Source organism: Furipterus horrens, unplaced genomic scaffold, assembly GCF_987537825.1.
Source record: "Furipterus horrens unplaced genomic scaffold, mFurHor1.1.pri manual_scaffold_12, whole genome shotgun sequence".
NCBI classification, from domain to species: domain Eukaryota; kingdom Metazoa; phylum Chordata; class Mammalia; order Chiroptera; family Furipteridae; genus Furipterus; species Furipterus horrens.
This window is the reverse complement of record NW_028327182.1, coordinates 91,609,894-91,635,933: the sequence shown is the minus strand read 5'-3', so window position 1 is coordinate 91,635,933 and position 26,040 is coordinate 91,609,894. Positions and strand designations below refer to the sequence as shown.

The window sequence follows — 26,040 nt, the reverse complement described above, 5'->3', positions numbered from 1 at the left end:
GAGAAGGGGTGCAGGGCCCGAGAACAGGAAGAAGGAAAAAGCTAAGAAAAGCAGGAGGCCTGCCTGGCGGCGAGGAGCCGATGGCCACACACGGAGGCGCAGACAGCCGGGCGGCCACAGGGAGCTCCTCCTGACCCTCTGCTCAGCCCTTCTCTGCGAAGGCAACGCTGCCCTCCTGTGCCCTCTGCTGAGCTGTGCCCACAGCTGTCACCTGGGAAGCTGGGACTCAGGGGATAAAACACAGAGCTTGTTCCGAAGGAGCCTGATGCCTGTCCTTACGTGACCAGGGCAGAGGAGCAGGGAGGAAGTCGGAACGAATGGGCAGGAGCACGAGGCCCCCAAAGGGAGGTTGGGGAACACACCGCCCCTGTGAGGAGGCCCATTAGTGAGCCCTTCTCCAGATGCACTGAGTCAGGAACCCCGGGGCTGCCACCCGGCAGCCTGCGCTTCAGCAGGAAGTCCTCATGCAGCCGGACTGTGGGCCGTGTGTGGAGCAGGACGGGGGGCCGGGAGAAGAGAGGCAGCCCGCGGTCGGGCCCGGAGCAGGGCAGAAGCGAGTGGGAATGGGGGGATGTGCCCGCTGGAGGCACAAGGCCCCGACGAGGGGATGTGGCAAGCAACTGTGTGTAGGGAGAAGGACAAGGTGACAGCTGGAGGACCGAGAAGGCAGCAGCTCCATTTTATCAGAAACAGGAATGGGGTGGGGAGGTTTGAGGGAAGAGACTGAGCTTAGCTTGGGGTGTACGGTGACCATATCCCTTCACTTTGGGGATCACTGCTCTAGGGTAAAATTGGATAGCAAACTTTTGGCTGAATAATTCTTTGGTTAGTTTAATTTTTTGGTGGTAGGGAATCCTCAGGACTTTGAGAAACATGGAGGTAAAACAGTCAGGTCAAGGTCAAAGGAGCCAGTTAAGTCCCAAATGCAGCCATCCTCTTGACAAAGTACCGTGAGGACAAGATACTTACTACTATTCTAAGCATCAGTTAGAATAATGAGCAGCCGTACGTGGGTTCTACTGACTGTAAGGCACAGCTGGCAAAGGGTAAAAGGTCACACTGTCACCTGACTGTAAGGCGCACTCCCCAACTCCACGAGAAGGGAATGGATGCAATGGGCTGGCAGAGACGAAGCGGCAAGAGCTGTGCTTTGAAACGTGCTGCTCTGTGAGATGATCGCGTTCCCGATACGCATGCGTGTGACCCTTCTTCCTGAGCGGAAATGTTCTGTTGTCAACAGCGGGTGTCGGGACCATTGTGACACACACCGGTGCGGGGCAGGGGGGCAGCGGGGCAGCTTGGGGCTGGGAAGCATGTTTGTAATGACCGGACCCGAAAGTGTCTGCATGTGCTATAAAAATCGAGCCACTTCCAAAGCGGGGGCTTTAATTCCTGGGTTATTCAACCATTATCTGCCTATTTCTAGGATGATCCACTTAAATGAAAAAACACTTCAGATCTGGCCTTCTCGACTTCTGACGTAAACTGTAGATTGGGGGTCGGGGTGCGGATGTCAGTTTTGCTCAAGAAACAGGGTGAGCTGAGCAGACAACCCAGTCGAATGTGCAGGAAATCAGTGAATGGGACGGAGTCAGGGAGGGGTCTGGGTCTTTTGTCTCTGCTGTTTGCCCTTCCCAATGTGGTCATGTAGTTTCCCTGTTCACAAGAGAGGATGGGGCGCCTAAGCCCCTACAGTGAAACTGCAGGCCGTGCGCACATTCTGCCGCATCTGTAAGAGTTCAGCTACCCCAGAGGCTGGTCCTCCTGGTGGCTGGAGTGGGACGATAAGTCCACGTTCCTCTCGGGGGCAGCAGGGGCGGGGCCCAGCCAACATCTGCGTGGTCTGCCATCCCCAGACGGGAATGCTTGCCAGCATTTGACAAAAGGAGCACTGACAACGTGAGGGTCATTTCGTGCCACCCCCATATTTCAATGCGAAAGCAAATCACGTCCTTGAAGATTGGGGGACAGAAAGGCCCAAGCTTTATAAATGGTGCGCTCACTCACCCCCGCCTGGAAGATGGACCCTGCAGGCCACGACAGCCAGCCAGCCAGCCCTCTGTCTCCTGCTCCCCTGCTTGTTCCTCTAAGGAGAGGGACGGGCGGGGCAGGGAGGGGCGGAGACACGCGGGACAGTGGGCGGGGAGGGGGGGGAGGCAGAGCGAGCTGAGGGAGGAAGACCAGCAACTTCTGAAGCGACTGTTGAAGACGTGGCTGGATTTTTATGTTGAATCCATCTCTCAGGGGAAAAGCAGAGGTGGAACCACAGTCCTGGGGGTAAAAAAAGAACCCCCCCCCACCCTTTCCAATTGCCTCCGCATGAAACAGACTCCTAGCACTTACACCTTACATGCACCTGACCCTGCCTGGACCACCATTATCTGCTTCTTTCTATAAACAGGCACCAAACTACTTTTCCCGCTGTGAAGAGAGGCTCTCTGGCCATCAGATCTCATCCAGCAACACCAGATCTCTGATAGACCAAACCAGGACCTTCAAAGGCCAGCCCACAGGTGGCCCTCCCACCACCATTTCTGAATGACAAGGGACAGGATATTTAAAAGAATGCCTAGACTCCCCCATTATGCTGACCTGTAAATGTCACAGGGTAGCAATGACCCTCAGGTTCACTGCTGGTGCTCACCATTGAACTAGCTAACTTCCCGAGATCCTTTGCACCCAACTGAGTCCAGAAAGGGCAGGACCGTGACAGTGACCATCGATGCTGCTGGCATCACCTGGGTGCAGGAAAGGTGGAAGGTGAGTGTTTACTGAGTGCTGGCTACAGGCCAGCCGCTTTGCAGATGAGAAAACAGACCGAGAGGGAGGCTTCCTGCCTCACTCCCACATCCAAAGCGTGGGGAAGCCACGCCCCAAGCCCAGCTCCACAGGCCACCAGGTAAGCTACGAGATCTGTCTGTGCTCACAAGCAGGTGCACACTTGCTCATGACATGCCAGGCACCTTCCTCTTTGAAGGGCAGGTGCACATCACCGGCGCCTGACTGGGGCTTTCAGTTCTTCAACCCTCTCCCCTAAACCTCTGAACGCTCTTCCTTTCCATTCTCTGGCTTCCAGCTTCCCAAGCTCCCACTGTCCCAGCCTGAGATTTGCTTAGGGAACTTAGCAAACTAGTTCTGTGCAGCTAAACACACCCCAGCTCATCACCAGAGGAAGTCGGCCAACCCCAGAAGGGAAAAAGCACGCCCCCATCTCTGTGGAAGGGGAGAAAGTGTGGTCACAAAATCCAGTCCAACTTCCCACGGACACACTGTCCCAGCAAAACAAGCGGCCCGTGCACCTCCCCATCGCCTGCCCCTCAGGGTGCAGCGGTGGAGCCCTAGGCCTGGGAGACGTCTGTGTAAAACAGGGATCTGTGGCCAGGGGCCCGGAAAGCTTACATTTGTCGTTTTTCATTCGGTGCAAGTTGAACCTGCTTGGGGGAGGTTATTTTTAAACTTAAATAAGCATGAGGGCACACATTTCTGTCATTTATGGGCACACACGGTCCCTGGCTGACACAGCCCAGGAGAAGCAGCCTCATTTCTACAAAATGACATGTGTTTTCAGATCAGCTTTATAGTGAACTTGGGCTTCTCTTCCTGGGTAAAAGGAACCGGGACTTTTTTTTTCCCCCCTAAAACTACCACCCTTCCCCTTTGAATTCCTAAAGGCAGCTACTGGATGCTTCCGTGGCTGGTCTTGGCACGAAGCTCAGAAACTCTCCCCAGGCCTCTGCAGTGCCCCCAGCCCACAGCCCATCCACCCAGAGCTGCTGCCCAGGACCAGCACAAACCTCCTGCGGCCACGTTTGTCCCTGGTCACTTTCAAGTTAGCGGGCAAGCCCACCAACACGTGGAGACTGGTGTTGAGTTTAGTTAACCCGGGAGTTCAGTAAGCAGAAAGTTAAGTTCGCAAGGTTTTCATCCATTGTTATTAAAAAGCCCAGGTTTTAGGCCCTGGCCAGGTAGCTCAGTGGGTTAGAGCGCAGTCCGGATGCGCCCAGGTTGCGGGTTCAGCCTCGCGTCAGGGCGCACACAAGCAGCAGCCAGTGAAGGCAGAGATGGGGGGCAGCAAGCTGATGTTCTCGACAGTTTCTGATCCCATGTCCAATCTGTGTGCGGAACCTCAGACTCCGCTTCCTACCTGACCTGCCCCCTTCCTCCTTTCATTTCCCTCGGGACCTTCAGACTCGTTTGCCTGTATATTCACTTTCAGAATAGCCTGTCCCTGGAATCAAAAGCTCTAGCCACCGACTTTGAATTTATCAAGACAGACCCAAATCGTCCTTGTTTAAATGTCCCCCTACCACGGACCCACGGTTATAATGCCTAACTTTCCTTTTTTAATTTTACTGTATTTTTCCATCACCATTTATTCCCTCATATGCTCTTCCACCTCCACCCGCCCTCTGCCCACTGCAATCACCACACTGTTGCCTCTGTCTGTGAGTTCTTCCTCTTTTATTTTTGGCTTGACCCTCCACTGCCCCCACCCCCACCCCAAGCTGTCACCCTGCTCTCTGTCTACGAGTCTATCGCTAGCTAGAGAGGCTCGTTCATTAGATTCCACACATGAGCGACATCAGGTGGTCCCCGTCTTTCTCTGACCGGCTTGTTTCACTTAGCGCGGTACAGAACTTCCAACTGCCGCAGCGAAGGCAGCGTGACCGAGCTCTAGCTCTGCCACTGATACAGCTTTACCGCTTTGGACTCGGCTGTTTTCACACGTATAAATGTGAGGGCTGAACAAGACCTTTGCAGAATAAGAAAACTGACATTTACCGAACACTTACTAGGGGCCAGGCAGACACTCTGCATGTCTGTACATGGTCCTCTTAACAACAGTAACAGAGGAAATGTACCAGCCCCTTTGTCTTCCAGACCAGGGATCTGAAGGTCACAAAAGTCAGGTGCACTTGCCCAGGGCTGCCCGGTCTAAGCAGAACAGCCAGGTCCAGCCCCCGCCCATCTCTGCGCCTCTCCGATCCCTTACAGCTCCAGCACGCTCTCCTGGTCCCATAACTGCAGCTACTGCGGTCGGCACCCTGACCAGTCCCAAAGGGTTTCCAGTCCCTCCAGGGAAGATGATCTTCCCTGGAGGGTCTGGGGACCACGATCCCAGAGAACAGGCTGAGACAAACAAACGCTGGAAAATGTGTGCTATCACTGTGGAGGCGGCTGAGAAAAGGGACACACGCACCCCCACTTGCTTCTGCCCACTGCTCACAGCTGCGGAGCAGCGGGGGCAGGACGCCGTGGAAGCTGGAGGTCCTTCCCTGGCTCCTGGGGAAAGGCCAGCTGCCTCCCCCCCCTGCCCCCCACCGCGGCAGGGCAGGGAGCTGGGAGCACAGAGGCACACAGCCCTCAAGACAGGGAGCTGATTGAACCATGCTTGCAAAGTCCAACAAGCCTCTGGACTCCGGGGCCAAGTCCGGCCCCTCTGTCCCGGTCCACAGCTCAAGTCCCCGTCGCCTTTCCCACACAGGCGCGGAGTGTGAGAGCTGGCGTCTGCTGCAGAACCCTGACGTGTAAAAGGGAATTTTACACGCTGTAACTTATTAAAAAAAACAAAACCCCATGCGGCTGCTTTAAACAAGTGCAGCTGGGAAACAGCCCATGTGGGCAGAGACAAGATGCTGCCAAACCAAAAAGGGCAGACTCTTCTCACGTTCACGTCCATGTAAAGTTTACAGGAAGCGGGTGAAGAACCTGCGTGTGGGCAGCGGGAGGTGGTAGGGGAGTGCGGACGGGCCCACGGGGCGCCCTTGGCACAGGACGGACCAAGCAGCAGCGCTTTCGTCTGGCAATCGGCCGCCCAGCAGCGCTAGCTGTACAAGCTCCTGATTAATATTTAATGAAACGAAGTTCCTCTTCCTGCCATAAAAGTCCGTACGAAGATGGGAGCTCCCTGAGAGCAGCTACAATCACTAAGTATCCTAACTCCAAGGCTAATCTCAAATTCAGTACTTGAGGTTCTTTTTTTTGACATGCAAAGCGCATTTTGTATACCTAAGACCTACAAATTCTGAAAACCTGAACTAAATCCATTTCTATAAGCAAAGAGAAAAATCAGGAAGCCTATATACCAGGTAGTGAAATTATAGATTTTAATTTTCTTTCTGCTTATCAGTAGTTTTCAACTGTTCTGCAGAATATATATGAGGAGTTCTAATAAGGCTCAGAGACTTCATGCTAAGCTGGGGCTTAAAAATCACACCATGAGTGCTTCCACAACTTCTCACACAAGAAATAAAAATCAGGCACTTCTTTACAGTCACTGCAAATTACAAATATCATAAGTCCACACGGGCCAGGCCCTCTTCTCAGTGATGGCTCTGTTGCCCTGAGACATCAGGTCCCCGGCCCCAAACTTCACACATTTCTATTGGAAAATACTAAATTCTACTCATGATTTGTACATGATTGGCTGAGGTGAAATATTGTTTACCTTTTATTTAGAAATAAAGTATCTTAAAGCCATCTTTCCTCAGTAGTTCAGTCCTTCTATTTTTACATTTTGTCATGAACAAGATTGACATATCTTTTACATATTTTAAGAGTTTCACATTAATGAGTCCCAGAAATTGTCTAAGAGAACCAAAATCCTGCAAGTAACCAGAAACTATGAATCAGCCCGGCTTTATGTGGAAGGACCCACTCTCCCCTGCATGCCCAAGAGCCCCAGGAGGGGAGGCCTCTCCCCTCCACCTAAAAGCAGCAAACGAGGCAATTCTGCATTTACAACAGTGTTTTTCACATATGGCGGAAGTAACGCGTACTGAAAGTCCATTCTGACTTGGGCAGGAAAGCAAGAAACAGCAAAGCAGAGAGTCAGTGAGGAGTCAGCGCGCAGCTGAGAATGTGGATGCTTCATCATGCAGCCCTTCGCTAACCTTGAGAAAAGATCCGGGGGTCGGGGGCAGGGTAAGAGCCCCAGGAAAGAATCCGCCCCGAAGGGTCCTCAGAGTCCCTCAGCCATCCCACCCATGTGGCCCTAATTCCGGAACGCACGCTCTGCTGGAGTTTTCCTATCGATGACAGCATGACCTTCAGTTGGCTCTCAACAGCCCCACCTCGGCCGACCCGAGTGCCCTTGTCTCTGCGTGTCGTATGCTAAATCCTGCAGCCATGTTATTCGGGTAGGTGCCTGTTCTAGCCTCACCCTATCTGAAATCCCAGAGTTCCGTCCGACAGCTGGGGGATGTGCTCTAACTCGCAGATAGAGCACAAGCAAAATCCTCCTTTCTGTGACATTTGACAACCCGCTTCTCCAGTGAAATGTGAGCCCTGTGGGAGCTGGGCCTCTGTGCCAGGCCTTCCCATCATGGAATCTTCTGGGCCCACCGCCGTGCCTAGCGTGGGGCGGGAGCTCCGTGGGGTTTCTGGAATGAGCCTCTGGGTGACACTGGGCAGACGCCCAGCCAACACCGCCTCATCTGTCCCTCCGCCACACATTTGGACGTCTACCTCCATTGATTACCATCGGCGAACTTCTGTCTGTGGAGCATAGCTTACCGTGCAAAGCGCCCTCGCAAGGAGGCCCACAGGCAGGCCAGCCCCCCACTTACCGCCACCTCCACCGACTGCATGGAGAGGTCGCATGGTGGCTTCAGGGCCTTGGGTCTCGTGGCGTACCAGAACGTGGTGAGGGCTGCGAACGCGCCGAAGCCCATGAGCGTGTTGGTGGGAAGGGTGCGCACGTACTGTCGGAAGTCAGCCAGCTCTGGCATTCGAAAGTAGCGGAACAACTCGTGGGCTTGCATGGTCCTGGGTTGGTGGGAGCCTAGGCTGACTTCTGTCGGGAGAGAAAAACGGCATGTTCATTCCGGGGGCAGGCCTCTTCTCCCGAGCTCCCACGGGCCAGCGTCCCCCCGGACGGCCCGCTGGCAACTCAGGGCAGCAGCCCTGCAGCCCAGGGGTCCGGGTCTTTGTGTGGCTCTCAAATTCCCTTTCTGCAAAACTCACTTTAGGAATTCATTTTACTTCTATCGGCTTGTGTAAAGTTTTCAAATAACCACATTTTAAAATGTTCACTCACAGAGAGTTCTTGCCTAAAATGCTCAAATAAGCAGCATAAGTTACCGTTTTCTTCCACCTAATCAAACAGATTCAACTCTCATCGTCGCAGCTAATGGGGAGAAGAGCAAAGAGGCACAAACAAGCCCAAACCACTCAGGAGCCATCAGCTTTCCTCTCGTCCCACGAAGCTCAGCACCAGCGCCCCGCCGGGGCACACACACCGATCCAGGGCCAGCGGCCTCTCCCCGTCCCATGCTCTGTACCATGAAGGTAACAAGACAGATGAAGGGAAAGTACAGCTGGCTATTCCTCAAGACAGTGTAGCTAAAATAAAACCACCAATCAATGTGTATAGACTTTAAACCAACCACCGAGTATCTGGAGACAGATTACAGCATCGTATTTGAGAGAGAGAGTATAGAACAGTATTTAAGACCCCAGAGTCTAAAGCTCAACCCTTGCTCGCCAGCTTGTCAGCTACAGGGACAAACGACCTCACCTCTCTGTGCCTTAGTTTCCCTGCGTATGATTGGAGATAAAAATAGTACCTGTCTCCTAGGGCTTTTATGACGACTAAACTCACATAGAGCTGAGAATGGTATGAGGCACAAGCAAGCGCTTGATAAATGGGAGGCATTATTCTTTCCTCTGCTGATCCTCTGTGATTAGTCCTGCGTGCCACACAGTAAGGTACCAGGGTGACAAAAAACAATGTTTGACACAGGAGTTTACAAACAAAATTAAGAAGCCAAAACGCACAGAAGAAAATTAGATGACAAGCAATGTATATTAAAGCCTCAAAGTGCATGTTATAGACAATTTACATAGACATCAGTATAGAAAGGGTAGAATACAGATAATAAATAAGAATAATTCTCATTAGAAAATTCTTGATGAGTAACTGTTCTACAGTATATTTGCCTGTAAAAGGAAGGGAATAACAATAAATGATCTGACTTTTCTCAAAAGCTTCCTGGCAATGCACTGAGTGTTAATTTAGCTATCAGTTTAGATGGCACTTAGGAGCTACTTATTATACGTTCTTTTAAACAGATAGATCACAGATCACAGACTGAAAATAATCCTCTTTTTAGAAATATAAAAATTCCCTTTAAATTTTAATCTGTACTGCTGCATTATTTTTAACAGAGTAGCAGAATATCAAGTGTTCTCTCTGGCCACCAATACTACAGCAGCCACTGTAAGGCACCTGTTCAGCTCATGCAATCTTGTGCTACAACAGCTCTGTGTAGGTGTATGTATGTACACACACATACACACACATACACACACACAGGGAATCTCACAGTTTGACACGACAGCAGAGAAGGAACAGATAAGCAAATTTCTTCAGGTCATAATTTTGGAGTGAGAGCACCCGCACTTACAAAGCCACTCACCATCTGTGCCGCCAGCAGCTGACTGCTAGGTGACACACCACTGCGGAGTCAGAAAAGGCCATGGGGGTGGGGTGGGGGTGGGGCAGGGGTTGGAGGAGCGCAGCCGGTGCTCGCCGGGCCTGCCAAGGTCTCTCGGGGCACCAGTCACATGCTGGGTCCTTTGCCGCTGCCCACTGGGCTAAAGGTAACTAGCAGGCAAAACCCACACTTGACTTTCCAGGAGAAGACAGGGTGAAGGGATGGGCCAATGAGAAGCTGGGAGCAGAGTCACCCCACTGCCCCACCCATGGGCAGGGACAGGCATCAGTCAGTGTCACTGCCAGGGCCAGTTCTGAAAACAGACATTGTTTTCTTTCTGCCTAGCTTCCCAACGAGAAGAGACAATGGCATGTTTTGAAAAGCCAGTGAAATGATCAGATGTTGGGTGGTGTGTTAGACCAACAGAAGACAGACCAAGAAAGAAACAGATTGTCAATAGAACACCCACAGCAGATTCTCTTCTAGATGAATTCACAGGAGCCGCGCGGCTCCAGCCATCGAGCACATCTGAGCAGCTGGTGTGTGAGGCGCGAGCGAGGCGCTGGGAAGACGGCGCTGAAGACAGGGCCGGGCTCTCCACGGGCCACCCAGCGGGCGGAGGGACAAAACTCAGCGAGCAGTCTCTACAAGGCGTGACGACAGCCACCACCATTAGGATCCACTGACCAGGCCAGGCCTCTCTGAGGGACAGAGGCTCAGATGTACTCAGGCTCGGCAGACAAACCGAGGCCCGTTCTCTTGGCACGGAACTTCGCACACCGTTGCAACTGTGCAAATACGTACGCCCTGTGCACACCTGCCTTCCCCCTCTCACTGACCCACCTGCCAGTTGTCTCTGTGACCCCCATAGCACTCTCGTCTGAATGGGAGTCACCCCCACCCCGCCTTCTCAACACCCCCGCCTATCCCTCCTCTCTCCCTGAAGTAATTTCCGTAACACCTAGGCCGTGTGGATTTACAGGGGGGTGACAGAATCGCGCCCCTGTGGGAGAACAGTAAGTAATTCCCTCACCAACAAATCCAGTCACAAACTGGTGATTTTTTTCTATTTTAAGCAACAGCAGTAGCCAAGCTACAGCCAGTGTTAGGCTAAGAATGAAACAAGTCTATTTAAAGAAATGCCTAGGAAAGAAAACTTCTTAAACACTTCAGAAAATTGCAGTACTGGATGCTAACCTGCCGTGCTCAGGGCTTACAGCCAGCTACAGCCTTATCTCTGTTGACAATGACAAGCCACAGCAGTTTATTTACTTCACGCCTCTTAGCCGGCGGCTGGTAACCGGCTGCAAACCAACCACACCGAACAAACTGGTTAATGCCGTATGTAGGACAACCACGGTCTACGCAGCAAAGACCTAAGCCAATGCATCGCCGAGGTTGGTGGAAAGAACACCTCTTAAGTGTGAAGAAAAGAGCACTGCAGATCTTTCCTCGTCTACTTCCCTGCTGTAAGGAAAAGGTACTTGGAATATTGAGAAGTGGAGACAGACCTACACCATCCAAAGAAAATGAGCCTCAATAAATAGCCTTTAAATGCTGTCGGTGAACATGAACACCCCGCTTTAAGACAGTCTCAATCAATAACTGGCCTCAAAGAAGTATCAAGGGTCATGAACTTGCCAAAAACTGGTTAAAACTCAGAACTTATTCTCATCCCAATGCTATTCTGGTTGTAATATTTTTTAAATTCTTTCAAAAGCAGATTTGCACACCATCATCTCAGGAAGTTTACAGCCCGGGACCATAATCATGCTGCCGCTTGCTAAGAATATGATTCAATCGGCTTAAAGGCTTACGCAGACGGCAGCCAGTATTTCTCAGCTGGTGCACAGGAGACTCCTGGCAGCTAACTTCTCCTTCCCCTCGGCTAGTCCTGCACACCTTCCTCTCCAGGGAGGGTTTGCTCCACTGGGTCTTTTGAATTTCCTATAAAGCTGGAGTCTCAAACCACAGAATGACAGGGACTGTGGCCAGGGTCACGGACACCTTTAAATAGACCTGGGCAGAAACAGATGCACAGGGCGGGGGACAGAAATGGGACTGCACGCTGTCAGAAAGCAGGAATCCTGGTTCCCAGCTGCCCGACCCTGGAGAAAAACAGCTCACCACACATCAGCACCGAGTTGGTGTTTGGGAAAGGATATCTGGAGCCTTATCACAACATCACAAACAAAATGATGATGGGGAAACCAAGGCTAGAGACTTAAAAGGCTTCCCCTGGTGTCCCCAGGACACCAGTCTGACTCTAAGTTCCTGTGTTTTCCTCCACATGAACAATCCTTAACTCCTAGTGGATCACTGACCCTCTCCACTAAGAGCATCTAGATATGTCTTTGCATGTGGGGCTCAGCAGCCCCTTCAGCCCTTCCAGGCTGGGGGTCGTTAGGAGCAGGTGGCTTCTCAGGGTCCTTCCAGCACTCACTCTCCACGGGATTAGAACTCGGCACTGAAAGGCTCCCTGTCCGGCGGAACCACGGGCACTTACCCCTGCCCCTGGCCTCTGAACACGTGGCACCAGCTCCACTGTGCACAAAGGTCCACCTTTCACCGTTTTCTTTGCAACAGGAAAAAGTGGTCCAGGGCGAGAGGTGACTCACAAGGGCAACCTTCTCTGAGGACACAGGGACACACACACACACACACACACACACACACACACACACACACACAGCTCCTGCAGTCCTGCAAACTTATACTTACATTAGCATTTTATTTTCTTCCTGTTACTCGCAAAGCAAACAAACGGGGTCTGGATGCCCCTCCCCTTCTGCAGTCCCTCAGGCTTCCCCGGCAGAGTCACAGTGGACTGAAGGAACACTTCACAAGGGACGCAGCCTCGCATGGCCCCACGTCAAGAGCGCCCCAGCCCCGGCAGCAGCCAGGGAAGAAACCCTGACTTCTCTCCCGAAAACAGCGCGCCAAGCTGGCGAAACGCTGCCATTCCTCCTTCCACCTCCTCCCCGGCACAAGAGGCCATTTACAGAGGCTGAAAGCTGCCCCTTTGTCCGGCACCGGCCGGGCACAGCGCGGCCTCGGGAAGAACAAGGGAGCGGCAGCCAGACCGCGTGCTGGCCTTTCAGCGCACCACTCCGAGCCGTGGGATCGCTGCTCCTTAACCCTGGCTGGCAAACTCCCCACAGCTAGACTGACTGAAGCCATCCCCTCTTGAACCCAAAGAGCAGCCGGGCTCTCCCTGGAGAGACGGAGGTACAGACGCTGGGATGCCAGAGGCCACCAGTTGGAGAGGAGAGCAGAGGCCGCTGCCCCGTCCCACCCCGTCCCACGCAGGCGTCCCTGCCCGCTGCAGGCAGGCTGCTGCCCTGGGACCACAGCCGCATGCTGAGCCTGCGAGGGGGAAAGACCACCGGGGTGACCTGGGACCTCACGTGGGCACAGCAGGCCAGTCGCTGCACAGGGGAGCGGTGACTCCCAGCCACTGCGCGGGCGTCCCCTCCCCAGCCCGTTAACCTGTACCCACTGACTCTGCAGGACGGCGAGTCTATGGACCACCGATTCCATTTCCACGAAGATCTTCAAAACGAGAAACAAAGCAGAGATGCTGTTTTCAGAAACCTAATTTACGAAATTATCCGAGTCAAGCTGACTATCTCTGCAGTAACCCCCTCCCTGGCTATCAGAGAAAGAGTGGGGTGCAAAGCTGCCAAGGGCAAGTGCAAGGCTGGACCAATTTTTAACCAGTAAGATTAGGGCCATGGCTCACCCGTTCATACTGGCCACAGGCCACAACTACCACATATGCCCCAACATAAAGAGCTTTGAAGATAAGGTATCCAACTTGAACAGATAAATTATTAGGAATTATATGAAATGGATAAATGTCAACTTATAACAGCTTCTGTACTCAGTAAGCTACATACGCATTTAAGTCGTATGACAATATAAATATTTTTAGAAATGGAAATTCCCTTTTTCCTGTTCACATTTCATTAATATTTTACTTGAATTCTTTTAACATGCTTCTTCAGACAGGGCCTTGGGCACCTCTAAGGCCGCTTTTGGGCGATTAACAGTTTTCTGCGGCCGTCTTCACATTTTTCTCTTCCACATAAGTTGTCTAAGTTGAAGCATTTTTTGAAGTCACATATGTGGCTACCACTGGAAAAAAAAATGTCTGAAGTCACAGGAACACAGGGGTATAATGTGAGGACAGTTTTGAAAGTGTGTCCTACGGGCCCATATTCATATAACCAAACCACACACTTCACTGTGTCTCGTCAAACACTTGCCCTTGTAGAGTCAGGCCCCAGAAATAGTTGCCCAGCCGGCGCTGAACCCCTGTGCCTCAGAAAAAGTACACTTTCGGTCAGGCGCCCTTCCCTTGGACCCAGGACTAGGACTGCCACAGGGGCTGTCAGCTGCTCCTGTACCTGACGTCTGTCAAAATAAAGTGAGCGAGAGACCCCTCCAGGAAACGAAGGGGAGTTTGGGGGAGACGCTCACCTTCTATGGCATGTACATGACTTAGTATTCACGTGGGAGCACGAACTGCAAACACTTGCAGAGCCCGCTTGTGAGGCTTGGAGTAAAGCACGTAATGCAAACGGCCACATAAAACGGTGACTACCAAGGTGGCAACAGTCACACGCTCAGGGAGAGCTGGAGTCGCAGGCCCGGGGCGCGGGCGAGCGGTGGGAACTGAGCTCTGCCTCTGGGGACGGGGACGGAAACAGGATGGCTGATGCAGCTCCCCGCCTCAGTGCTAGGCTTTGGGGTGAGTTAATGTGGAACAAGTGGCCAGGGAGGGAAAGCGAGACATTCGGGGCAGTGGCTGTGCAATGACTGTGTTTCGTGTCAGGCGCTGTGCTGAGCAATGACACGCGTGACTACACGTGACCCTCGTCATAGTCTTCCCTGCGTGGAGTTGTCACTGCCTTCAATTCAAAGATGGGAAAACTGTGTCGAGACGCGCCAGGTCCCGCCCCAGCTCCACACAAGAACAGGACGGGAGCCCAACTCTGAAAGCAACGCCCATGGACCCGAGAGGCAACGGCAGCGCCCCGAGCACCGGGGTGGCTCAAACCTAGACACAGGTGGGCGGCAGCATGGGGGGCGACAAAGAGCCGGGCCCCCCCGTGATGAAAGCCTGGGTGAGCCCCAGAGCCCATCAGCAGATGAAGAAACAACGGAAATGTGAACTAGGCACACAATGGCACACGACTCAGCCGTTAAGAAGGAAAGGCTGATACCTGCCACAGCACGGCTCAGCCTGGAAAACGTCAGCTAAGTGAAGGAAGCCAGACACAGACAGAGGCCGAGAAACGGCAGCAGGGCACCGCCTTGGGTCTGCATAAAACCACTGCCTTGCCCCCTGCCCATTATTTCTCAAACGGTTTCACTTATGTTTAATGTCACCCAAGGCCATCTAAGGACAAGGGTCCTCTCTTCTCCTTAGCAGACATTTAGACACACACTTAGACCCAGGACTGCAGGTTAGTTTGAAACAGATCAGGCTTTCCCACAGGGAAGGAAGAGAGTGAACACACACCTTTCTTGGGTAGAACGGCAAATGCCAGGAGGGCTGAAGCCCAGACCACCGCACCAGGGCTGGCCACGCGCTCCTGTGAGTGAGTGTCCTGTGTCAGGAGAGAGGCTCCTCCAAACCAGACAGACAGCCGGGAGCCGGAGCCCAGGCGGGACTCCGGGTAAACGCCGCGAGGGCCGGTGGGTGGCCATCGGAGAGGCGAGGGGTGCAGAAGACAGGACCTGCCCCACCTCCTCCAGAGCAAAAAGCAAGAAACAAAACAAAACAAACAATAAAAACCAACCAACCATATGGTTCTCCTGTCTTCTCTCCCCGGCACAGATGCGAAAACCTGTCCCATGCACCCACTTGGGAGGCTGGCGGTTACAGTCAGACGTGCCTAATGCAGCCATCACGCAGCCTCTGTGTGGGACAGTAAGGTGAAAATTCACTGCTATGGATCCAAGAGGGAATGTTTCCACTCAAAAAACTTCCTAAGAAAAGCAAGACGTTTCCACTGGTCCCGATGTAGTACTGTTAAGCGACTTCTGTCCGTATGTCATGGCAAGGCAGGACGTTTGCCCATAAGAGCTGGAGAGGGGACTCACCCCAGCTGCTCAGCTTCGCTTCAGCTGATGGGGACAAGGAGATCTGTGGGTTGGGGCGACCCCACCCTTCTGCAAGAACCAAGAAACAAGAGGCTCCTGCAGGGTAAGCTGCCCACTCGTCGCCTGGATCCAAGAGGGCGTGTTATTTCACGTGACATTCAGCACAGGAAGAGTCCTAATTACAGCTGTAGGGCTGCATGTTGAAGAACTTGCCACCACCGTCTGGGGTGTTGGGAAACATGGGTGGAGCCTGTTCTGATAATAGCTGGAGAAGGAAAGAAAAGGCCTGTTGCCACTAAAATAATCCAGAAGAAGAGACCCTCTACCCTCCTGGCACTGAAACAAGAGGCTCCACCAAGAGAAGGGAGAACCACTTCATAGGGAAGGGGACAAATGTCCTTTCACAATGGCCAGAGCTGGACCCAGGGAGGCAGCGCTCTTCTCCACGGAGGGGCATAAGCTCCGTCTGTTTGGGAAACTGCACACAGAGGAGGTGCCGAAGTCCTGGGGGCCCCTCAGATGCTTTGTCCAAAGCTACTCATTCCCAGTAGTGAACACGGGAGGCAGTGAAAAGACGGAACTGGCCGTGCCCCCAACAGGCTACAGAATCTGTGTCAGATTCTCTGCTGCTGTCTGTGTGGGTCTCAGGGGGATGGAGAGAGGAGTGGGGACTGCAGAAAGCTGTGCCCCCATCCCTCACCAACACCACGGAGTGCCCCCAAGATGATGCTAGAGAAGGCAAGAGCTAGACACAGAGTCCTGGCTTCCAGGATCCCACCCATGCCCAGAACCTGCAGGTGACAGAGGGCATATAAAGAAAACCATCAATGGGAAAAACCATCAATTCCATGTGGTGGGCGCATAGTATTTATGATTTTATTATTCTTTGTACTTTGCTGTATTGTTGAAATCTTCTCAAGATAAAGAAGCTGTAACTAGGTCAGGTCAGTTTCTGTGTGTTCCCCACCTGCTGCAGGAAGGGCGCAGGGCGGCAGCAGCCCTTCTAGCAGAAACGCCAGTGCAGGAATCAGCCCCTCCCAGTAGGTGCCTACCTAAGCTCTCACCATCGGCCCTGCGCTGGGCCTGGTGTGGCCACTGATCAGTTATCTGGGCAACTTCCACCTAAGAGTCCTACTGCAAAGAAACAAACGACACCCTGGAAAAAAAAATCACAGGTGAAGGAAAAAACCTGTCCCTTGTCAGTCCCCTGCAAGCAGAAGGCCACCAGCAGGAGGACACAGCACTCGCCGGGTTTGCTCTGCCTCCCAGTGAGGACAACGGCCCTGCAGGAGCTAAGCACACCGTACAGAGGGGCGTGAGCACTGAGGACGGAGGCCTCCGGGTGCCAGGCGTGCAGGGGCGGGAGGAAGCCCAGGATGGGCTGCGCCGTGGGGGGGTGTTGTCCAGAGCCTGGGGAGGCTGGCCAAGTGGGGGTGCGGGCAGCAAAGAGGAGGCCACGCGGAACAACCATGTCCTAAACCAGAGGCCACGGGCACCCGGCTCTCTCCCGGGACAGCACGCTGTCAACAGGCTGAGACGCAGCTGGCCGTGGGAGGCGGGCCCCACACAGCCACATGTTGTCGGCAGCCCCCGGGCCCTGGCAGGGGGAGATCTGGTGCGGGAGATGGAGAGACCGGTCCTTATGGCTGGAAGAAGTCACCAGGATCAAATATCAGTGACCTGGGTAAGGAGGCTGAAGGGACACAAGGTTGGGTAGAGTTACTTACACCTCTTAAAATAGATCTAGGTTTCAGAGGGCCTGTAAGACTAGAGAAACGGCGTAGCAGACAGGGTAAGTGGAAGACGGGGTACAAAGGCAGACCTGTCCTCAGAGAGAGGACAGCCAGCTACTCACAGGTGTGGGAGAAACTCGTGCCAGCCGGGTACTGCTGTGACCCTGAAAAGCACAGACAAATGGAACCTGTCCAACAGTCCCAGGCTGCGCAGTTCCTCAGGGCCCGACAGGGCCTGGGAAGAGCGCGGGACCCCGCTAAGACCTCTCAACTTCGTCAGCTCCGCACAAGCCCTCTGTGGTGGTGGAAGAAGCAACACGTGAAACGGAGGAAAGGTTAACCAGGGTTTAGCTTGTTGTATGAGGAGGGAGAAGGGAGGCGCTGGGGACAGCCACGGGACAGGAGCTAGAATTACACCCAGCGCTCAGGTACTGGCCCCGGGGGAAGCTTAACACACAACAGATCTACCAAGTGGCAGAGAATTATAGAATAATAAGCCAGTGTTTGAGAGAGAACAAGAAAGGAAAAGAGATCGTGCGGTCTGGCCTTTACCTACTTGGGTGACATTAGTATGGGTCTCTAGTTTCCTTTAGGTTTTGGTTGAACTTTTATTATGAAAATTTCCAAATCTATTCAAAAGTGAACAGAGTAGTATAACAAGCCACCATGTACCCATAACCGCAGCTTCAGCTTCAATAATGATCAACATTTTGCTAATATTGTTTCATTTCATATCCAGTTTTTAAAGGCAATTTTAAAGCAAATCCCAAACATCCAGTCCTTCGGGTGACACCTCTGAGCCATCCAGCTCTCTGCTCCTATAGCCTGAGGACCTGTCTGGTGTGCCCGACTGGAACAGGTGCTCAGTCCTGCCAACTGCCTGAAGAGTTAATCAAAGAAGGCCAACCTAAATATTGACTTACAGTGGCCAGCCCAGCATGACAGTTCATTGTCACGCAAGGAAAAGGTCCATATATTCAAACTGCAAATATTGATTGATTACCCAACCTACGTCAAGCACTGCTCTAGCCTTGGGGGACAGAACAGTGAAAAACACACACACACACACGCACACACACACACACACACACACACACACAAATAATCAAATCCTTGTCCTAATGGGGCTTCTACATTGTCAAGTTCTGGGTCCAGAAGCAAAGCACACTCTGGATTTAAGCAGAATATCCTGAAGTCAGAGAGCAATGTAACAAGAATCATGGCCCTGTTTCACAAAGCAGTTTCTATTCCCTGAACTGACAGATGGAGTGAAGGGCACTGCTGGGAGAGAAGGAGGTAAATTTCTGATTCCCTAATCTTTTGACAGGGCATCAGAAATAATAAATAAATGCATCCCTAATATGTAAGTGCATTTACTTATAAACTATGTACATATATTTTCTGAACATTATAAAACACACCAATATAAATGTTAAAAGAAGTTCCAGTATATCCACCCTGTACCCTCATGGATGGTTCCCCATGGTGGGGCATGAGTAGCCCATTGTGGGGACCACCCCTCAATCTCCTGGGCAGTACCTGCAACTCTCTGGTCACCTGCCTGGCTAGAGTCTCTGGCAGTTCCCAACTACGGCAGCAATAAATCAGACTGCTAACTGGAGCCCCCTGAAAAGCTTGCCACACCTCGGAGGCAGTCACAGTGCCTGCCAAAGCCTGTAAGCTGACTTTCCACCTGGGAGGGAGACCAAGATTCTCAATATCTCCCGTGATGGAGGGAAGTGGACAGGGTCAGCTGTTCTGGAGGACAGGGAATCATGGCCCTGGGGCCACAGCAGCCTCCGGGGCTGGCCTCACCTGAGGAGGTCTGTCCTGGGGATCCCACCACTCCTGCTCTGACCTCCAGGGTCCAGAACCCTCAGCTTGCCTGAACTCGAGAGGGTCTGGCATCCGGCGCGCGTTATCTCTGACTCGCGTCAGGAGGGAACAGCCCAGACTGGCCCTGTCCTCAGAGTCCAGCCTGTTTCTGGGCTGCTCGGCCGCGCCCCTGTGGACCTCGGTCCTGTCTCTGTGAGGTGGCGGACTGGACCGGGCCCCTGCCGGCCCCTCACCCGGCTGCTTCCGAAGCTTGCCAGAGGCCCAGTGTGGGTCACTGGCCTTTCGGAGGCACAAACAGCTCTTTGACCATTTTGCTAGAAGCTCAGAAACAAGGTGCGATTTTAGGTAGAAATCCCGGGTCAATGAAGACCATAGTACAGATATGTCCGATTATCAAGAGCTTGACCTTGATCTCCTCCCCGACCCCCTACGTCCTGCAAAGCCCACACTGCCTGAGGCTCAGACATAACTGAAAGCAATGCCTCAGATGCCCCCCCCCACCCCCCCCGCCAACACAATGTGCAGCCCACGGAAAGCACAGGCTTTGCTCTGGAGATGGAAGCTTGGCCCAGCATCGTGACATACGAACGTGGAACACTTACATGTATATTTCTGTTGCTGGCCCTTCTATGGGACAGAGACCACCTGAATGTCTCCTGGCCTCAAGCAATCATCAGACAGTATTAAGTGCTCACTGACACGAAGGTCCTACGGCAAATGCTGCTTAGAAACCCAGACGAGGACGGGCCCAGAGCCTGGACTATGGCGGGGTGTCCTACTGGGGAAGCAAGGCACACACACCTGGAAAGGCGGACGAGGGGCCGAGAGGGGTGCTATTCAAAACACCAAATAGCGAGTATAGCTAGGCACCACCAAGGGGAGGAGAGGCTGAAGCCCAGAACAAGGTTCAGGAGATCCTCTGCGGGCCAAGCACTAACCCCCCGCCCCGTTTATGAATTAGGGCTGGGGCCCATTTCCTAACCAGTATGGGAGGATTTTAACACGTCTATGTCGACTGTCAGCTGAGCGTTCTAGTGAGCGATCTGGAATCTGAGGACAGTGATAGCTCCAGGAACGTGCCTCTGCGCAGCAGGGCTGCGAGGAACGGGGGCGGGTGAGGACCGTCACTGCTGATGGGTTGGGCAGGCATGCAGGGCCCAGGAAGGCTGGTCAGGCAGGGCAGAGAGCCCACGTACAGTCCCGGGGTGCAGAGACCTTGGCTGAGCCCAGTGCCACCAGACCCTGTGTGCCAACGGTCCCAATACATGGTGGTTTGGGAAGCCTAGGAAACAGCAGCTGGGAACCAGATTCTAGCAGCCCCGACAACCAAGCTAAACAAAGACCTGGGACCTCACAGAAGGGGCCCTGCAGGCTTCTGGGCAGAGGAGGGATCTGATCAGATATCTGCATTAGGAGAACTCCTCATCCTCCCCCTCCTCTTAAACTGAGGGCTTTTACTGTCCACACTGGAGGCGACAGACTCTGGATTAGGCTGGTGATACTGAGCGTGAAAAGGGAAAGGGGGGTGTGCTGGCACTATGCACAGAGAGTGGCTAAGAATAAGCAGAACCCATTGGCCAAGTGGATTTCAGGGCACAAGTCAAAGACGAGATCAAGGTCAAGGTCCGGCCATTCCTCAGATACAGGGCTCAGGAGCAAAGCCACTGTGTGTGTCACGGCCTGAGTCCCCTCTCTGGCACCAGGGTCCACGTCCGTGGTGTGAGTGAGTGAGGCTGTTTCAGCTCCGGGGACCCGGGCTGCTCTTATGTGCCTCCCATGTCTGTGCGATGTGGGGTTCCCAGCCTTTCGTCCCCTTCCACCATTGCAGCCCTGCTTTTGTTGATTTTAGATGTTAGGGTTCTACCTAAAATTGCACTGGGAAAAAGAGGCCATAAGCACTAGGCAATGCCTTCAAACCCTGGAAATTCTCCATTCTATTCTCTGGCCTGCTGAACACCTTCAGCATGACTGAGGACGTGTGGAGGAGCTCTGTTTCAGGTAAAATACCCCGAGGCGTGCAGCAGAAAGCAAGCCTGTGGGCCACAGGGAGGCCAAGCCCCTACTGAAGTGGGTGACAATGTTCCGCAGTCCCTGCTGAGCCTGGGTCCCTGTCCCCATCCCATGCACTCTCTCCCTTCGCACACAACGGGCTTAATCGTTAAGCCTCCACTGTTCTCAGGGGCAAGCAAAGCCTTTAACTCTTTAATTCTCTGCAAAGTCATAGCTGTGTAGCAGCAGCTGATCTTATCATTCCTGAGCCAAGCTGAATCACAATTTCTTGTCCTTTTCAGCATTCTGCTGGTCCAAGACAGAGTGCCCATGGGACAGGGAGACGTCAGGAGCAATGGCCCCGAAGAAGACCCAGCTCTGTCCTCAGCCTGGCCACCCTCTGGCTAACCTGGAACAGCCACGCAATTAGGAGCCCTGGCCCTGAAGGTAGACTGCCTGGTTCCCTCTGTACCTGCTCTTTTATCTTTTGTGAACTAGGGACAATAGCAGGACCTGCCCTCCAGGGCTGCTGGGAAGAGTCCCCCAGTGGGCACATCTGAGGCACTGAGAACAGTATCTGGAGCTGTTTGCTATTGTCACCACCTATTGTGCTCAGCCTGGGGCCTCCCTGTCAGTCAGCTGACACTGCCTTGCTTTGCAGTTGAGGGCTGAGCCTTGAGGGACAGACTGGTTCCTACAGCAACTTTGCCTTTCTGGTTAGTAAAATGATGAATGCACTCAGGGCATTTGGGCCCTGCCATTACGGACATCTCTCCCTCAACAGACCTGAGGGCCAAGTGCCAAGGCTGTGCTAATGGACAGATAATACACATATCAGAAATCCCTCCCAGCATGAGGAAGTGGTACAAGAGGCAATTCACATTTCCTTCTGTGATGCCCTGACTTCTTTCCACTTATCTTTCCAAACCATGAAATCTTTATTTCAACAGCTTTCGACTAGAACACATGAACCCAAAAGTACATTAAAACCATTCATTTCATAAAGCAATTTCTAAGCCATTGTCAGTTTCAACAGCTTTAAAGCAGAATGTGCCTCAATTTCTAAAAGATATATTAAAACATGGAAAAAGGTTCACAGTAAAACTTAATGATTAAAATTAAATTATCAAAATTTTTATCTTCAATGAAAATATATGCCTAAGTTTTTAAAAAATTGTCTAGAGAAACAAAAAAGATATATATAAGAATGTTAATAGTATTGAATCTCTTTAAGACCTTTATTTTTTTATAGTCCCAAAATTGTCTGTAATAAGCATAGATTCCTATTATAATATAAAAAGTATATAATATAGAATTATATATTTATGTAACTTTTCTGAGGCAAATGGTTTTGATTCAGATAACTGAGAGCTTTCGATTTTTTACTTAAAAACTTGAAGACTGGCACCTAATTCATGAAGAAAATCAGCCCAGGTATCCACATGGAGCCACCCCTGTGGAAATCTTAGATTTTGGAGATGAGACAGGCGCCTCCAGCGGAAAGTCTTCAGCCTGTCCTTCGGAGGCAGGAGAGCAGAGTCCTCACCTCCACCTAAGTCTTTGTCTCCGGAATGTGCCGCTTGTCCCCGGCAGCCACGTTTCAAGGAAGGCTCCCGTACAACTCCTCTCCCCTGGGGACTCCACACAGGTTACAACAAACAGGGTTCTGCGCCAGTTGCCACACACTCAAGAACTTCCAGATGTCAGGATGGGAAAAAGCAGAAAATGACCATCACTCCGATTATGGACTAGTTTTCTCTCGTCACTGTGGTATGCGCTATGGTTTCAAGGTATGTGCCCCCTTACACACACCAGAATTTCTCATTCAGCGCTTTAGGTGAGGAGCGGCAGGCCCAAGGTCAGTCAGTCTCCAAGCTGTGGCCACAAACACTGATAAAACTGCCCCTGCTTCTAGTTCAAGTCCAGTTCCTACCTCAGTGCCTGTATTTCTTCAAAAGCTCTCAGAAGTCCCTTTAAGTACCAGAATACTGAGATCAGCTCTGGTCACTGACACTTAGCCTCCAGGCGTGAGTGTCAAAGTGACCCTTGTACCTTTGTCTGATCACCTGTTGGACTAAACTATTTAATAAAAACTCTGGCACCTTCCGTCTACCACCTGACTAACCACGGCCTGGAAGGAAGGCTTGACGTGGCCTCACGATACCAACGGTTTTGAGCTGCCTTGTATTGGTTAACACACTCATCTCATTCACGACGTCGTTCAAACAAGACCTCTCATGAAGTGTTATTAATGGATTCTAACTTAATACAATTTGGTTATAAGAGACAATAAATGCAAAAGAAAAATGGACATATGCTGTAAGTGGCAAAATTACCCATTTTTCTAAGAGGTGATTGAGTATTAACATCTGGAAATTACTACTATTCCTATAATCTTGCTCTTCCCAGAAAAGTGAAACGTGAAGGGAGAGAGAAGGAGAAATTCCTAGCTGTGATGACAAGACACCCTGACCTTTCCCCAGCCCCTCCCCAAACACACGACAGCTTCCCACAGGGCAGCAACATGGAAAGGAAAGATGTAGCAAGAGCTGGACCTCAAGCATGACACCGTGCCCAGGTGGTCCCCTTTCAGTTACCCCAGAGTCATCCAAGAGCAGCCACAGCTATGAAAACTCTACCTGCATGGCATACGCAGACACCTGTCCCTGCCTGCACTTATCACAACTGTCTATGTCTTAAATGCCAAACATTAAAAAGTCCAGGGATTTCTCTTTAGTCAGGCTGCCAATAATAATAATAATAATAATAATAATAATAATAATAGAGACAGGAAGAAAATATATCAAAATACTTATAATGGTGGGGGAAGGATGATTTTCTTTTTGAAAAAAGGGTCTTTTCTATAACATGTCTATATTATTTTAAGGGAGAGAGGGAGGTGTGAGATGCGCTGCTTTTAAGTTTCTTTGTTTGTTTTTCTCTAATCTAGAATTCTAGCTCCTGCAAGGCGTGAGCCCAACGGTCCCTTCAGAAATGAGGCGTCAAGGTGCAGGCTGGGAAGGACTCTCCCCGCTGAGTCAGAACGAGGCAGAGTGGGAAGCAAGGGCTCCTTTAAGAGTTCCGCCTTCTCAAGCACACCCCGCGCAGACGGTCAACTCCTCGCTCAAGTTTTAAGCCAATCTAACCGGCACCTCCACCTGCAAATGCGGAACCAACCAGAGGTTTTTGACTGGCTTTGTTTGTGTGTAGAAATACTTGTTTACACGGGGGGAACCGAGGCGCAATCTGTGTTAGAAACTGTGGGATCTAACCAGCTTCTCTCCGGCTCTGCAAAAGCCGGGAGGTAAAAGGAAGGATATTGACAGTGGGGGCACTTTGGGTATTCCTGCGCCCACAAGAAGCTGGAAAGTCTTCACTTGAAAAGGCAAAGGGCACTTGTGTAATAGTCTTAATTAAGCGCCGCAACCTTGACAGTGAGCGGGGCGGGGAGGGGGTTTGCAATGACACCGGCTCCCGGGCACCTGCCGCTGGGTCCTAGCACGCTGTTCACTCAAGTCATCCGTCAGCGCCCCCCGTCTGCGATGGGGCACATGCCACCCTACTTGTTAAACAGAAAAGGCACGCCAGCCTCCTTACATCAAGGACTCCATCACGGTTCTGGCGGAGGCCACCGGCAGTCCTCGGGAGCCACCGCGAGGACGCTACATACGGCCACCTGCTTTTGATGGGGCACCGGACCCTCCCGCAAGCGCTCCACGCAGGGGCCACCGTCTCGCCGAGGCAGGAGCGCGGTTCCGACGCACCCCGAAAACCCTGCCGCGGGCGCAGGAGGGATGCCGGTGGCCGAGACCCCACCGATCATTTCCTCGCACCTGAACTCGGGCTCATCCAGGCCGGGCCGCTCCCCGCTGCCCCACAAACGAGCAGGCGGCCCCGTGGCACACGTCACTGGGATCCCGCAGTGAACCAGCGCCGACACCCGCGGCTCAGGCTCAGGGGGCGGCGGCTCCGGCCGCACCGAGGCCTCCCCGGCCGGGCCGCGGGCTGGTTAGCCGCAGGGCAGAGGCCGGAAAAGCGGAACGTCTCGGCTAACCGAGCGATGGCTCCCGCGCCTCCCCACGGTTCTCAGGCTCGCGCCGGTGGGGCAGCGTCCGGCTGGAACCCCCGCGGAGCCCACGGGCACCGCGGCGGGCACGCTCCCGGCTCCCGGCTCCCGGCTCCAGGAGCACTCACCTCTTTGGCTGGCCCGGCTGCTACGTCGCCGGCTGTCACCGCAGACCACTGCCTGCCCCGCGCCTGCTCCGGATGCTATTTAAAGGCGCCGCCGTCACCTCTGCACTGTGGCGGCGCACCAGCCCCTGCCAGTGCGCGTGCCGCTCCCACCCCGCCCCTGGCCCCGCCCCTGGCCCCGCCCCTGGCCCCGCCCCGGCCGCGCGCCCACCCAGGCCCCGCCTCCGCCGCATGCCCGCCTTCCAGTCCGGGCGCAGGCGTGTAACACTGGCCGCTGGCGTGTTGCTAGCGGGCGGGTTCGGAGACTGGGCGAGCGACGGCGACCCGTCTCCTGAACTTCCCTTTGATCTTGTAACGAATCTGAGGAGGGGCAAAGGGTAAATTGGGCCGGCGCAAGCCTGGGGTCTGCGGGGGCGGGAGACGCTCCTTGGCATCTTCACCCCCCACGGCGTGCCCTCCGACTTCTTGGGTGGCAGGCAGGCTATTCTGCGGAAGGCGCCCTGACAGCCCGAGAGCTTTCCTTTCCTATTTTCTTTGGCACCGACGTGCGCGACTCCTTTTAGCCCGATTTCACCACGTTCCCCCTGTGGGGCTTTGCCACAGCCCCTGGACGGCAAGACAGGTCTGCGCTTCTGCAATGCCCTGGCCATGAAGCAACGCTGGGCAAAGCAGCCCCGGGTGGGTGTCCTTAGAGCAGGAGGCAGCCCCAGCGTCATTCAAGTTTGGTGTTCATCCACCAAGTT

The 26,040-nt window shown here is 52.9% G+C and overlaps 1 protein-coding gene across 4 annotated transcripts in view; it reads right to left on the bottom strand.

Annotated features, from left to right (window-relative positions):
* The window catches only part of ACSL1 (acyl-CoA synthetase long chain family member 1), a 54,645-nt gene extending 29,261 nt beyond the window's left edge, over positions 1-25,384 (bottom strand). For 2 of the 4 annotated variants that reach the window (XM_090258449.1, XM_090258446.1), the window contains exon 1: positions 7,569-7,795. In XM_090258449.1, coding sequence (XP_090114575.1) covers positions 7,569-7,763 — 195 coding nt within the window. In that variant the 5' untranslated portion in view covers positions 7,764-7,795. Of the gene's footprint in view, positions 1-7,568; positions 7,796-9,419; positions 9,484-25,300 lie in introns of those variants that run through there. The other 2 variants (XM_090258447.1, XM_090258448.1) reach the window with 2 other exon arrangements.
* Positions 25,385-26,040: the final 656 nt, after the last annotated feature.